The following is a 16,073-nucleotide window of genomic DNA, read 5'->3' on the forward strand; positions in this document are numbered from 1 at the left end:
AACTTTTGTCTTGTGCAAGTTTCCATATATTTGCGCTCAATTTGTATCGCTATCATAGTTATTAGTTCAATATCGCATTTTGTTTTGTAACCTTTTTTATTAAATTGACTGTAATGAACAAACAAACATATATACTTAGTCTCTTTCGAAATTACGTGTATACCAGAATCCGGCGCCTGCGCCCTCGGTGCCTACGCCCCCGGGGACTTCTAATTCTTTGAATCGAAAAAAATCGGATCGGCGCCTATGAATCGAAAAAAAAAATAAATCGAATGTGTTATCTACGAACCAACCAACCAAGGCTACATATATGCAAAGTCTCTTTCGAAATTATATATTAAATATTAATTATCTATATCCCTTTTATTATTATTATCCAATATGGAGTATTAAGGATGGTTAATAAAATGAACATACATACATACATATAATATTAAAAATTATTTTATTAAAATCACAAAATCTTAGTCTTTATTTGATGTGTAATTACATCGTTATGTACATTTTTACATACAATAATATAACGCTTAAAATTTTACTATTCCGATCAGTCACTCGCCATCAAAATATTACAAAGCGTTGTTTTTTTTTAATTTTAAATTAATGGTTATATACATAATAATTAATATTAGAAAGTATAGTAGGGAATGATTAGAGTAGGTAGGATGTGATTTTTTAATTTGTATACAATAAGTATATATGTAAAATATTACGCAAAAGTGTGTATATAATGACTTTGAATTATAAACATTTATATTTCTCAACTTGGGTGGGTTCGTTCAAATTATACATACATATTTCAATTATTATTATCAATATTGGATTCAAATTATTTATATAGATATTTTGGAATTATGCCACTGATTTGAATCATGTTAAATACTAAATTCATTATTTGAATAATTCACAAATAAATAGAATACATTCATTTTATTAGACAAATTTTGATTATAAATGATTTTTGTTTATATTATATAATTTATTTAATAAAATTTGAATATGGGCTTCTTACTGTACGTAGTTTTAATAGATATTTAGTGCTTGAACATGAAATAAGACTTAAAAGTTAAATATAAATTAAAAAACGTGTGTATAAAATGCACTTATGTACATACATACAATATGTAAATATGTAGGTATCCAGGTAATTTCGATTCGATTTACATACATACATATGTATATCGTCTTTTCATGAAATTATTATAGATTAGTGGCAATTTCGTAGAAAAAGAATAGTGAAAATAGAAAGTGAAAAAATTCTACGAGCATTGTAAAATCTGTTGTATAAAAAAATAAAACGATTTTGCATCCGTTGCTGTCATCATAGACCGGAATTGCCGCAATAATCTCCGATCCGGTCGGAAATGCATTCGAAAACGTCGAACGATACGTCGCAATTGCGGCCATTATCTGAAAATAGAACAAAAAAATAATTGAAAAGTTATATAAATATTCATAATAATAAGATATCCATTTATGAAACGTCAAAATTACCGATAGGTGTTGATCTCGAAAACATGACGCTCGATTTCATCAAACACTCTCTGCTGGCTTCTACGGTCGCCATAAAATATCCTCGTTCATTCACTCCTTCAGAATATAATCTGACGAGTCCTTCCAGTGTTGGGAATCCAAAGCTGTCCACCTGAAATCAGACAGATGACAATACGTTTAAAATTCACTTCCGACATGCGATCGTCAAATTAAGAGATGCTTGCGTTTAATGTTAATTTACTGTTACTCTTATTTGCGGTGATCTTATTTTTTTCAACCGTCAGATCTAGTTTCTGTCTTTGAATTCCGCCATAGCCAATGGCAATAGTAATGATTAGTAAGTGATATGACCTTTGATCCACTTATCGGCCAATACGTTATACATAATAGTAATTGAACGAAAAGAGACCCGCTAGATGAGTTCACGATCTATGCCAATATCGTGACAAGTGATATTTTATTTTATTTTTATTTTTATTTTATTTTATTAATTGAAAAATCAACAGACAGGATATACATAGATATGTATAAAAAAAACAAATAGTAAATAAATAATAAATGTAACATCCGAGTCCAATAATAGATTTTTACAAAAATGAAAAAGATAAATATAAGGAAAACAAATTAAAAAGTAAAGAATAAAGGCATGACAAAATATGTAGAACATTGCATAATTAAACTATAGTATTAAAATATTTGGAAAAGGTTATAAAATAGAATATAAGAAGACATTGAAATTTACAAATATAAAACAAATGAAAAAGGTAAATACAAAATAAACAAATGAAAAGGAAAAGAATGAAAGCTATAATATGATTAAATAGCACATTACATAACTAAAGTATAAAAATATTGGAAATATTGGAAAAATAGAATAGGAGAAGAAATGAATCAATCGGTCAAGATTCTCTTGATGTTAGACCTGAATTGATGTAGGGAAATACCAAATAGATCAACCTCATTCAGCTCTCCGTTAAACATACGATAAACGCGCTGCAGATAAAAATATTTTTGGGAATTAGTATTGAAAGGATCAAGTGAAAAGAGTGCAACGCGTCTAGAGTACCGAACTGGGATTCTGAAATTTACCTTATTCAGTAAATCAGAACAATCAAGGAAACCATTTATGAGCTTAAAGAAGAATATAGCATCAGTATGTCGTCGCCTGACAGAAAGATTGTCAAAAGAAAGGATTTTTAAAATGTCGGAAACAGTAGAATGGGTATAGGTAGGAAAAAGGTAGCGTAAGGATTTAATAAATTTAAGTTGAACTTTCTCAATACAATTAATATAAATGATTTATATAAATATTTATATAAAGATATGTGTAAATGATTTATATAAAGATATATATATATATATATATATATATATATATATATATATATATATATATATATATATATATATATATATATATATGTATGTTATTGATTTAGTCGAATCTACATACTAAGTAAATTAATATAATTGATTGAATAAAAAAAATGAAATAAATATTTGTCAAAAAAATGTTAAATTTGATCGATCAACGACGTACGGGCTATCCATTGGGGTCTAGCTCACGGGTCGGAATATGAAATTACCGAAAACGCAAATATCGGAAGGCAAAGATCGAAAATCGAAAGATCTTAAGTCAAAAGATCAAAAAAAAGGGTGCATGGTGCAAAAAAACGGTACATACTCACTTAATTTGCGCGAGCAGGATACAGCAGGAACAAGAGGAACAGGCTTTTCCTCCCGTATTAATGTGCGCGCGCAGAATACGGGAGGAAAAGCATGTTCCTGTTGTTCCTGTTGTATCCTGCTCGCGCAAATTAAGTGAGTATGTACCGTTTACCATGCACCCTTTTTTTTTGATCTTTCGACTTAAGATCTTTCGATTTTCGATCTTTGCCTTCCGATATTTGCGTTTTCGGTAATTTCACATACCGGCCCGTCACGGAGACCGCATCCATTGATATAATGGATCAGCGTAAAACTTGTTTAACCTTATACAGTACAAGTGAAAGGGAAAATAAAATGGGAATCGCATTGAGTTTAATCTAAATTCATTCTTTGTACTTGTACGTAATATACTACTAGAAGAATGTTTTAATCGTTTTAAAATAGGAGTTGGAGTTTAAGTATATTTTTACTATTTTTAGTGTTTCCATATCAATTAATTTACAAAATAGTAACAATGTAAGGTTCAACAGTATTATATCAAATTATTATTATAATACTATAGAAATTATAAGTTCATATGTATGTATGTATGTACATGCGTTAAAAAATTGAAGGCAGTGTTTGAATTAAAATATACTTACGGCTTTCACCTTTCTATAAACGCACTGTAGGAGACACTGAAAATGTATAATACGAAAAAAATTATTACATTATAAATTAAATTGATTGAAATGAGGAAGCATCGGTGGATTAAAGCCGGTTTCGGTTGTGCTCATTGCCCATCGATAATTTTGCTTCAATTTCATACTGAAAAGGGTGTCGCAATGTTGAGCAATGACCACGCGGAAAGGGTTCTTTGGCATTGCAACACTTCTTTTAAAAAACATATTGAACCTGTTTTATACTGTGTGACCGACTTCGCTTAATAATTTTAAATGTGCAACGACTACGACTACGTTTCCTAACAGATTTACGTTGTACGACGACGCGACGTGTGCAATTTCATAGAAGCGATCCTTCAAAAGGTCGATTTCATAATAGGTATTTATGTATGTATTTGCTTGGATAATAAATAGTACGTACACCAGCGATTCTCTTCTCATCGTGAGTGAAAGGTACTTCTCTTTTGTTTCTGGTCCGCTGTTCCGGCATCATCTGCTCTTCCTTGATCACATCTAATGCCTCTGAAAAACAATGACGATTTCATTATTGACAAAGCAATTCCATTGAATCCGGTAGCAAAAACATTTATATATCAAATTAATAAAAGAAACAATTCTTATGAATGGGTCTACAATTTGTTTTGTTCTCGCGCTGTATACCCATAACATTATACAAAATGTCGCTGAAAATGCAATTTCAACGACGTGAATCTATTCACAGATTGACCAACATTGTAAAGAATTGCATTTTTTATTCAAAATAAGATTCTCACAAAGATTAAACTTAGTTATGAAAACTTTCCACATTTTAGAAGCTTCGCTGTGTTCATTTATGTGAAGAAAACAGTGGTTAGCCTTGCCAAGTATCTACTGATTTATTTTATTTTTTTTTGGAAGGAAAATATCTCATTCTGCAATCGAATGAAATGTATAATTTCGTTGCAAAATTGGATTAAGCATATTCTTACGTCGCGTCGGTAGAATACATTCAAGTAAAACAAAAAGCATCGAAAGTGAACCTGTATTGCATGTTTGACCGTGTGCAATTATTTACCGAAAGTTAAGAAGAACTGGGTTAGTGTACATTAGTGATGCACATTCCATGGCCCGCAGGCCGCATGCGGCCCGAAGTTACGTCTGTAGCAGTCCAAAATTATTTACTTCATCACTAATGTAATAATATCTACATAAGTCAAAATCCATTAACGAATCTTTGTATACTCGCTGGATATCGTACATTGAAATCTCCATAATTTTAAAATTTTTGTTTAATTGCTATATTATATATAGCAATTCAACTATATTGTATTTTCAAAATTCTAAAATAAGTCCCTGCTCATAAAAAGGTCCAGAATTATTGTTTTCCCAAGGCTTGGAAGGGGCTCAAAAGTGGAATAAACCTGAGTCTTACTTCGTCTAAATCCGACTCTGAATATCATAAATTTTCGACACATTTGCATATGGGCCCGTTGACAATTAGAAAATGTAGTATTTTTTTTTTAATCTATACCAGGAAGGCCTAACAGGTAAACCCAATGCGCCTTCCTGGTCAGAAACATTGTACATTTGATACAAGTATTATACAAAGTAAATACATAACAATTAAAACACACAGAGACATCTACATATCTATCTATGGTCTATGTAATTTGTAAATTTGCAGCATTTTTAAACATTTCAGCGAAATTCAGTAAATACATATCAATTAACATTCATAGATACATTAATGGTAAGATTTGTAAATTTGCAGCATTTTATACAATTCAGCGAAATTCGAGATTGATGAAAACTCGAGATTTACGAGAAAATGGGTAAGGTTGCCAATTTTTTGGAACCGTTTCAATGAAAATCATATAAATTGGTATATATTCGTGACCTGGAGTCACAAATCCAAGGTCTGGCCAGCAGAAACTAGTGGAATTTGAACCCGTAAACACTCTGTTTAAAGCATTAATTCTAATCACTAATCTATTCTGCTGGTTATAAAATAGATAAAATGGTCCATTTGTCAAACAGGTTGTGCATCACTGGTGTACATACATGCATCCATTCATCAGTCATCACGTTCAGAATATTCAAACTTTGATTTGAATATTCTGAATATATATTGAAAATAACTAGGTTGAATTCGTGAATCTTTTTCGTTATTCCGTTTCCGAAATGTATTTATAATTTACTATGTGTTTTATATTCTAGTAACGATTTTGGTTCGTTAACATACATTTATATGCGCATCTTTTTTTCAAATGTTACCTGTCGATATTTGTTATGTAAATATACCTACAGAATGTCCATGAGAATTAGTTTGAATGAAAATTTAGAATTTTCGAAATATAAGAATTGTACGCATAAATAAATATACGTGTTAAATAGCACGCAACCAATTTCTACTACGAGTCGTAAATACCTATGAGCGAAATTCAATGTAATTATAATAAAAATAATATATTTATTAACTACGTCGGAACGTGTTAAATGACGAGTAAGAACTAATTAGAATGTAAAACGCGTGCTAGTAATAATTACGATATGTATTGGCCAAGTAATGTAAAATTGTAATATCGTCCCAACGATACAAATACATAGTAATTCGGCTCGTCAACTTTCTTCTTATTCAATACATTATATATTAAAAATATATCGATCATATGTACGTACATACAAACTATGTATGTACGTACGTGTATATATATGTACGTGAGTTTTGTTCTTTTACGATTAAGTAGGCGTTAATATTACACGTTGGCAAAATTTCTAAATATATTTTTTAAATTAAAAATGGAAACAACGACAGTTTAATTGCCTAGAAAGTCTCTTGTGAGAAGTTGCGAGATTTCGTAGTGCGATGTGCGATCTCCAAGCGAAACTTTTAACCTTTTGCTGGCGACTCTCGGGCATTAATCTCGGTGACATGTGCTCGACGTGTCTTTCGGTGATCGGTATTAAGGTTTTTGTCCACTTTCCCTATATATGCATTTATATAATATATATATATATATATATGTATGTATGTATATTACATGTGCATATACATACATATAGGCAACTTTTTTATTTATGGTCGAAGTCGCAGTTTGGTTTGAGTCGATGGTTGTTGCGAAATGGAAAGTGATTATGCGCGCGCGCACGGCTATTCGACCAGAATATTTGCAACGTTTCCTCATTTCTTCATCCAATCATGGGGACAAAACCGCGCATGATATTTTTCAACCAAAACATGATTAAAAAATTGAGGGATACTAAAATAAAATTACTTTTACACACTTTTCATTAACAGTGAAGCCGCCAGAGGTTTTCAAAACAATTAAGAAGAATAAGCATCCGCCGTTGATATTTTTTACTATCAAAACATCTACGTATTAATTTTAGAATAATATCAAAACTGATTAAAGTGAAAGTCCTCAAAGTTTTGATTATAATTTTTAACACATTATTTATGTAATACACAATAATTGATAATAATAAATATATATATATATATATATATATATATATATATATATATATATATATATATATATATATATATGTCATCATGATATATATATATATATATATATATATATATATATATATATATATATATATACACACATATATGTACATATATATATACATATATGTATATATGTGCATATATACATATACATTTTTTTTTCCCGGACAAATTCCAACATTTGTACATATCATATGGCTTAACTAACCGAAAAACTATTTTAATATAAATTTACATATATGTATACTTTCGGTTGTCAGATTTTGTCCAATTTTTTTTATTACTTAAAATCACTATCAGTATTATTCACAATAAATATCAAGAAGATTAAAATTATTTAAAAGGTCAAAATAAAATAGTGAAATATTATTTAAAAAAAAAATACTACTTCGGTTTACGAATTCTGACCAAAACCTTATCAGCTCCAAGTTAGTATGTACATAGATAGTACAAATATAAATTTTCAGCTTGATATTTTCAGGGGTGTAGACAGAATAGTGGCCACAACATTTTTGACCATTTTAAAAGGGAAAAAATCCCACTTCCGGTTTATTAAATTTAGTGATTATTATTTTCATCACATCGATACAAGAATTATACTTGAATTTTTTCATGAAGAACATACATGTTTAAGGGGTCGAAAAAAATAGTGGAAGAAAAATCGAACAAGACTAAACTGCCACTTTCGGTTGACGGATGCTTACCTAATTTTAAACATAACTTGGTATTAAGCTTAAACTTTTAGATATGAAATTTCAGTTCAATAAATCAAAAGGTTTCTGAGAAAAAGGCACAAAACCTCGATTCTCTAGAATAAAATTACTACTCTAGAGTAAAAGTAAAAGTACTACGAGTAAAATATTCAAAAAATATTAGTCATAAAGATTATAATTTGTATTACATGTAAGAAAATTTCAGTCCGATTAAGTTAGCTGTTTGGGAGATAATTGAATTCAAAAACTAAAAAAAAAGGGGACACCTATAAAGGGAGGTACCATTTCCGGTCAGCTTAAAAATTTGAAAAAAAAATTACGTTGTGTCGATAAGAATTTCAGTAACCACCACTAAGTTTCAGTTCGATAGAACTAACGGTGTTCGAAAAATCCCCAAAATACACAGACACACACAGCCACACGCACAGTACACACACACACACAAATTTTTTCTAAAACATGAAAACGTGATCAGTGATCGATTCTGAGTTCGAATCAGTCAAAATTTCAAGTTCGAATTTTCGCATGATCACAAATCTTCATCTATTGTTAAAGATGAAGATTTGTGATAAATTAAAAAGAGTTCAACTTCAGAATATTAATTATAATTTTCCATGAAATTGAAAGTATCAAAAATCATATTGAGTGAGTTGAAGTGAATAAATCAAACGCTGCAAACGGCCGATTTAGATCAATGTCATTGATTGCATTAGAATATGTATTATTTCAAGGTTGATATCCTTTGTGAAAGGATTTGCAAATTTTAACACCGGACTAACCGGAAATTTATTGGTGAGCTATTTTTACATTTTCTTATAATAATAATAATCATCAAGTTGAGAAATTGACTGCGATCGTTTCGACAGAAAGCCCTTATTTATTCGAAATTATAATAGAAACACTTACGAAACAATTCATATCGTTTATTCGTATGGATAGCATTAATACTGCATTTCGCTCATTGTGTATAATGTTTTGCATAATGAATACGAAAAATTATCCGGTCGGACGGCTCGCTTACACGCTTCGCAAACTCTCCTTTGCAAATTTTTCCGACTAATAGAAATGAATCATTTTAGATGATATGCAAAATAGCGATATCGCTTTACATATATAGGTACATATGTACATATATATACATACCTCAATTTATATCCATTGACTGCGGTTCGGGATTTGTTCACCTGATTTGCTCTCTCAGTCCACCCGAAGCTGGGACTTCGTATTTGATGGACATGGAAGAGAGTCAGGTGTATATTTATATATTTGTCGGCTTGAAAATGGGCCGGTAGGACCGGTACGTTATTAGGATATGCTTTCTAAATTCGTCTTGCTACACTCTGAAGTTGGATTGTGAAATCTGGGTAGCATTTGCGGGGCAATAATTATCTCGGACGCCCATTGTTACGGTCAATTTTGCGACATGTTCGCGGTTGAATCGTCGCGACTTTTCGCAACGGCAATTAACCGATGAAAAGCCACTCAGCAGTTCCTTTATTCGAGATCTCGGTTTGCGGATAGGTTTTTGGGTCGACTTTTTCGGTACAGTTAGTTGCCTGTCAGATCGTGCAGGCCAACATGGAAATTGGTGCATCGCTAATAATATCATAATAGCAGATGGCAAAAAAAAAAACGTTCATTTTATTTAAAGTAAACTGATGTCAAATTATTATTGTTATAAAACTATTGACATTAATAAAACCATAATATTTTTTTATCAATTTCCAAATGGAATGTACCGAATGAGTCTATATAAATCAGCGTTTCCCAACCTTTTTTGACTCGCGTACCACTTGGTAGTACATAACGCTAAATTGTACCACCATATAAAAATGATTGTATTTCATGAAATTTGTTTTTGCAAGTGTAATTATTATATATATGTAGTATTTGCATGGTAAGGAATGTGAAGACAGGACACACGCAATATGTAGATCTGTTTTGGTAAGAAATTTTATGGAAATTTTTTTACCAAAACAGATCTACATATTGTACTTATTTTTTTTAAAGATCCTTGTACTTATTTTTTTTAAATTTGGTTCAAATGAAGCGAGATTTACCCTTTAGTCAATAAGCTGGATTCAATCAATTTCTATATTTTTCTTATTAAAATATATGAAGAGAAAGCTCTCTCAAACGCTATGTCATAAAGCTGTTCATATTCTTCACTAATACCTAGCCAAAAATTAATAACCTTATTTATTTCGAATTCAGTTTTTAAATGCTATAATTTGAAGTTCAATCAAGTTCTCCTTTTCCTTGGTAGCTGTCCAAAAATGTTCATTATCAAAGGGGTTTGAAATAAAAAAAAATTGCTTCTAAAAGGTTTGGGAAGATTTCAGACCGATGAAATATTAAATTATTTTTTCACGTATATCCCGAGACATACGACTCTTGTTTTCAGATAAGAAATTATGTAAAGTTTCAAATACTTCAGTTTGTTCATTTTCGGTACATAAATTCCAAAAATCTAATTTTCTAATCATATGTACTTTCAGTTTTATCTGCAACATTAAAGATTATTATCGAACTGTTCTCAAGTGTCAAATTTTATTTATTTATTGGAGCGTGAATGCGGTAAATTTAAAAATGCACTCCAAAATCCATGCCGGATCTGAGAAAAACGTATCGATTGCCAGATTTTCGATCATCGACTATATTGACGTCAACGATGACTAATTAAGATAATGTTTATTAATTACTAGTTGTTTTACCCGGCTTCGCTCAGTATTTGTAATATAAACAGCTTTAACATGGCGAATCTAATAGTAAATATTCATTTGTTTTTTTATTTAATTTATTTTAATCGAAAAAAATATAATATCCAACCAATTGAATTGTCTTTTTGGAGATTTTATTTTGTTTTCAAAGTTCCCAAACAAAAATACAAACTTACAAAGTCTGTTTCGAAATTATTTATTAGATATAAAAATATTTAAATTTTTATGATTGCAAATCATTCATTCCTGCATGTCCGCCATTACTGATTTTTTTTCGCGTACCACCAACCATCGACCGCGTACCACAGGTTGGGAAACGCTGATATAAATCAATAAATATAAATTATTAGATGATAAACCAGTAGAAGTAGTAAATAATTATTTATATTTAGGTCAAATAATTGATATATATATATATATATATATATATATATATATATATATATGTATGTAAACTAAAAACTATGTATCTCAACATTTATCTCATCCTCTGATCAAAATAAAATTTTGGCCTCTATTTTGGATATTTTTTTTTAATTGCACCACGGCACCATTGTTGTGCACGCATGCGTCAAAATTATATTTGTCACCTTGAAATAGCATTCATAAAAGTAGTTCAACGTGTATAGATACTAATGCAACCACGCGAAAATTACACGGCAAATTCGGTCGAACACATCATCCGTTTTCCGTTAAGATTCGAGGATGTAGATTAAAGCAATACGCTTTAAAGGACAGCGTGAATTTGCGTGGAAGGTAAAAAATGAACAAACGAAAAAAAATACATTTTATAACAGGAAAAATTGTGGAATGCAGAAGTATTTTCAAAATTTTAATATAACCCTTGAAGTTGGTTTTGTTTGTTTCGATTTAATAAATTAGCATGTATCGTAATACAAACCTCGTAAAATTGATAATTTTATTTCTTCTTGACATTGTGTAATAACTCGTTCGATTTTCTGTGGTGCCGTTGGTGGTGATTGACAACGTTTTTCCTGAAAAATGATATTAAAATAATGTATTATTTCATAATAGAATATGTATTTGAATGGTATATGTACATATGTACTTACATACATATGTATGCAGATAATATTGATTTTCTTAATTTCTCAAAACTTTAAATTAATTTTTTTAATTATTACTTATTATTATTATTTTTTTTTAATTATGTTTATTGACATTTATTGCGATGTATCAAGACATATAACCAATATACACCATAGGTTTTAATCTTTTTAAATGCGAACACTAAAATGATTGAATATTAAGTTTTATTAAGTAACGAATAGGTACATATATGTATACATACATATGTAGGTACATATTTATGTACAAACATATATGTATAATACATTTATGAAGTCCTCAAAGTATGACTACAGCAATATGTAACTAATATTATAAGAGTAGCTCTGGCCCTATACATATAAGTGTCTCAAATTAATTAAGATATCACCTGAAAATGAATTCTTGACATAAAATAGGTACATTAAAATGTTAATATAAAAATTTACTTATGGCGCCGAATACAGTTTATGTTCTTATTACAAAACTCCTGAATTGCTATGATAGTGACTTAATGAAAAAATTCTATTGTTTTTAATTTTTTCTTTTGTTTTTGGGGAGGCCAGGGTCTTCTGGCCCCTCCCTCCTGGGTACGCTACTGTGCAGTACAAATTTTGTATCAAAAACGTGTCAGAAATTACATAATTTGTCAAACCTTTAAAATTCATTCCGACACTTCCTATGTAGTTTTTTGCCAATAATCAATGAATTATCATTGGATTAAACAAGTTCTGGTTGAAGTTGAGCGTTCGGCGTTGACCATTCGGTGACATAATTTCAACTAAGAAAATCATCAATAAATGGAAAGTGGAATTGATAAATAATGGATCTACAAATTGACTCAAAAGAAAAATACTGGCGTCAAATTTTAAGTAGGGTCGTATTTACAGTCAAATTATTAAAAAATGATCGTAAGTGAAAGTAAGAAGAGGTTAGTAAAAAATAGGTTGAGCATAGAAATAGATTAATTTTAGAAATTCTAATTTATCAAAAAATATGTTTTTTTTTAATTCGTCTGCATGATGGCCGAAGGAAATTTTGGTTGTATTGTTTTTGACATAACATCTCAAATGTAGATATATTTGGACTTTCTTATATTGAACTTTGGACTTATATTTAAACTTAGAAAAAAAATCTTTATCTTTTAATTTTGTTATATGTATATACGTTTTATTTATTTTAAATAAGCTGTTAACTTTTTAAAATAAATTGAGCTGGATCTATCTGGATTAAGTATAAACATAATCGAAAATTCTTCAAATATCAGTTAATAAAATTAGCTATTTTTAAATTTTAAATCAACCTTTTAAGTAACTTTAATTTAAAAATATTAATATTGAAGAAAATAAACACCTTCATTTGTGAATTGACTAATTTAACATAATTTGGATTTACATGGGAATTGTTTAAAAATATACGTTCATTAAATAATTAAATAATAATTTGGATACAAATTTAAATAATTCTTATATTGTAACACTCCAAATTCAATACTTTCTAAATATAATTCTATATACATATTAAAATTATTATTATTATTATTTATTATCAGTAATATTTATATATTTACTTATGTATTTATTTATTTATTTTTTGTTTACTATTTTTCAATACTTTTTTTTATTTTTTATTATCTATATATTATTTATATGGGCGTTGGGGATTGCACTATTCTCCTCATCGTCTGGAATAAAAGCTATTATTATTATTATTATTATTATTAAAAATTGAATTCAACATTTTACATATCAAATTTTCATTTTAAAAAACAATTCAAATTCAACCATAGGAAATGCATGCTTTAATATTTTATTTTTTATGATTTTATTTCATTAAACTTGACAATGATTCCAAATATTATATGTGGACTTATCAAAACCCAACAAACCAATTTACATAATTTTGAACTAATTACGAAAAACTTTTTATCATTAAGTTCAGCCATAATAAAAGTTATTCATTTGTTTGTTTTCCATATAAAAAGTAGGTGGACAAATTTTTCATTTATATTTTGGACACGTCTCGTTTTGTGTTTGGGGGGTTTCACATTTATAATTAGTCACCGGACCCAGAAGGTGCCGCGTATTGTTCAAAGGTTGTAAATGCATTGTTAAAGGTTTGCCGAACCTTTTTACAAAGGATTTACAACAATGGAACAATGGATAGCACTGTGACTATTCTACCTCTATTTATAATAGCTTAGGGCCTCACTACATCTAAATTTGGCCCTGGATGAAATTTATGGGATTTCTGCAAAACAGAGACGTGTGGAAGCGTGTTGGAGAGGCCTTCATCTCGCAGTGGATGGTGAATGACTGTAAATGATTTTTTTTAATTTCCGATATATTTACAATCTGTTATTTAAAAACATTAAGTAATTTTTTTTTGATTTTTTTTCAATTACCCAGTGGCAATGTCCAATTTAGGTGTTTAGTTTTTTTTTTCAGTTATCATTTTTTTTTACTACATAATTGATTTTTTTTGGTATATTTGATGTTCTGATCCTTTTTAGTCTGGAGCCAACCATCTACTCGTCTATTAGGTCGATCGGCAGCCTATTCGGGTAGCTATAAATGATGATGATGATGATATGTATATGAAAATAAGTCCCAGTACAATATCCTATAGAAATATATCATTATTGGATGATAAATTTGGATTAAATTCATCTTGAATTAACGTTCACCTGGTTTCATTGACAGCTAATTTTAGACACTCTTGATAAATAAAACTCTACATTTGCTCACACCGTGCTGTGCCACTATTCTACATTTAATCTCACATAGTTACATATGTGGGAGAGCCAATCATCTTACTTGATATATGTACATATGTTTTTACATATATGTATATGAAAGCTACCTATATATATATTGGTTTTCAAAAAGCGGTATAGTTTTCTTAACACATGTTTTATTTTAATTCATACATAATAGGTACATAAATGACAATGTGCCAAGTGAGTGTAAGTGTAGTATGGAACGGTGAAGGTCGAATGTCGAATTAAGGCAGTAAAAGTAAACCTGCCAACAAATCAGTTCACATTCACATGAATTGACCGTATCGATAGAAATTTATTATATTATACAAATATTATTCGAACTGTTAGTACGTACAGATATGTACATATGTATCTTTATTTATGTATGTACATACATATGTACTCAGAGACATAGACGATTGGCTTTTATTAAACCCTGAACAAAATTTTCATTTTTATTTCATTAAATTACTCTAGGCATTTTAACTTCGAGAATGAGTTATATATTAAAAATTATATTATATTAAAAAAAACAACAATCGAAATCGATCGACAAACCCACACACTAATGTATGTACATATGTATGTATATGCATACATACATAGCGTGAATCACCAGCTGACATTTATCACGATACCATTTTTGGAAATGTTACACTCGCTCATTCAAACCACTCGAACAAAATAAAAATATTTTTTTTTAAATAAAATTTTATAATAATCCTTAATTGTTGACCAACTTTCTAATACTCGACGTCAAATATAATCCCACAAATGGGTTTATTTTTTTAATCTCTATACTTACAACGGTATTGCTCGATAGTGGAAAGCTTGATCCTTCTGAAGATACGGCTGAGTGGATAGCAGGGATTCCGAGGTATAAACATAGCAGCACTGATAACACTGCACTGCGATAAGCCATTTTTAGTTCAATTTTATTCGTGTTCGGAATTAAAATATAATTATTTTTTCTTTTGCAGAAATATCACTGTGTTCTTCCGATAGGAAAAATTATATTTGCCCGTTAAATTTCGATGTTCGTAGAAAATTGACGTCGACTTCGCGCCACTTGTCGACGTTCGCCGTTGGCAACCGACAGTACTACTTTGACGATGGCTGACGGAGAAAAGTGGGCGACATGGATAGTTATTCGAAGGCAAAGAGTGGTGGTTCCAGTCAGACATAAAAAGCTATCGATGAACTTCTACATATCTTCAAACGGTAGCAAAAGGATAAAAGCATTGCCTTCTCCGAAACCACAAAGTACAGGTTGCTTGGAAGCGATTAGAAAAGTTAGTCTTTAATGATGTTCCGCTGTTTGTGAGGAAGGAATCAAATAATTCATGACAAGAAATGAGGAAAAAAATGAACATACATATATATATATATATATATATATATATATATATATATATATATATATATATATATATATATATATATATATATATATATATATATATATATATATATATATATATATATATATAT

The 16,073-nt window shown here is 29.6% G+C and overlaps 1 protein-coding gene across 1 annotated transcript; it reads right to left on the bottom strand.

Moving 5' to 3' along the window:
• Positions 1-1,098: 1,098 nt before the first annotated feature.
• Obp73a (Odorant-binding protein 73a) lies at positions 1,099-15,587 on the bottom strand. The gene is made up of 6 exons (XM_077436886.1): positions 15,388-15,587; positions 11,655-11,748; positions 4,246-4,346; positions 3,804-3,839; positions 1,495-1,645; positions 1,099-1,410 (listed from the first exon to the last, which is right to left on the bottom strand). Exons 1-6 carry the CDS (start codon positions 15,502-15,504, stop codon positions 1,322-1,324), a joined length of 588 nt encoding a protein of 195 aa, XP_077293012.1. The 5' UTR covers positions 15,505-15,587; the 3' UTR covers positions 1,099-1,321.
• Positions 15,588-16,073: the final 486 nt, after the last annotated feature.

This window comes from Arctopsyche grandis, chromosome 1 (genome assembly GCF_051622035.1).
Source record: "Arctopsyche grandis isolate Sample6627 chromosome 1, ASM5162203v2, whole genome shotgun sequence".
NCBI lineage: Eukaryota > Metazoa > Arthropoda > Insecta > Trichoptera > Hydropsychidae > Arctopsyche > Arctopsyche grandis.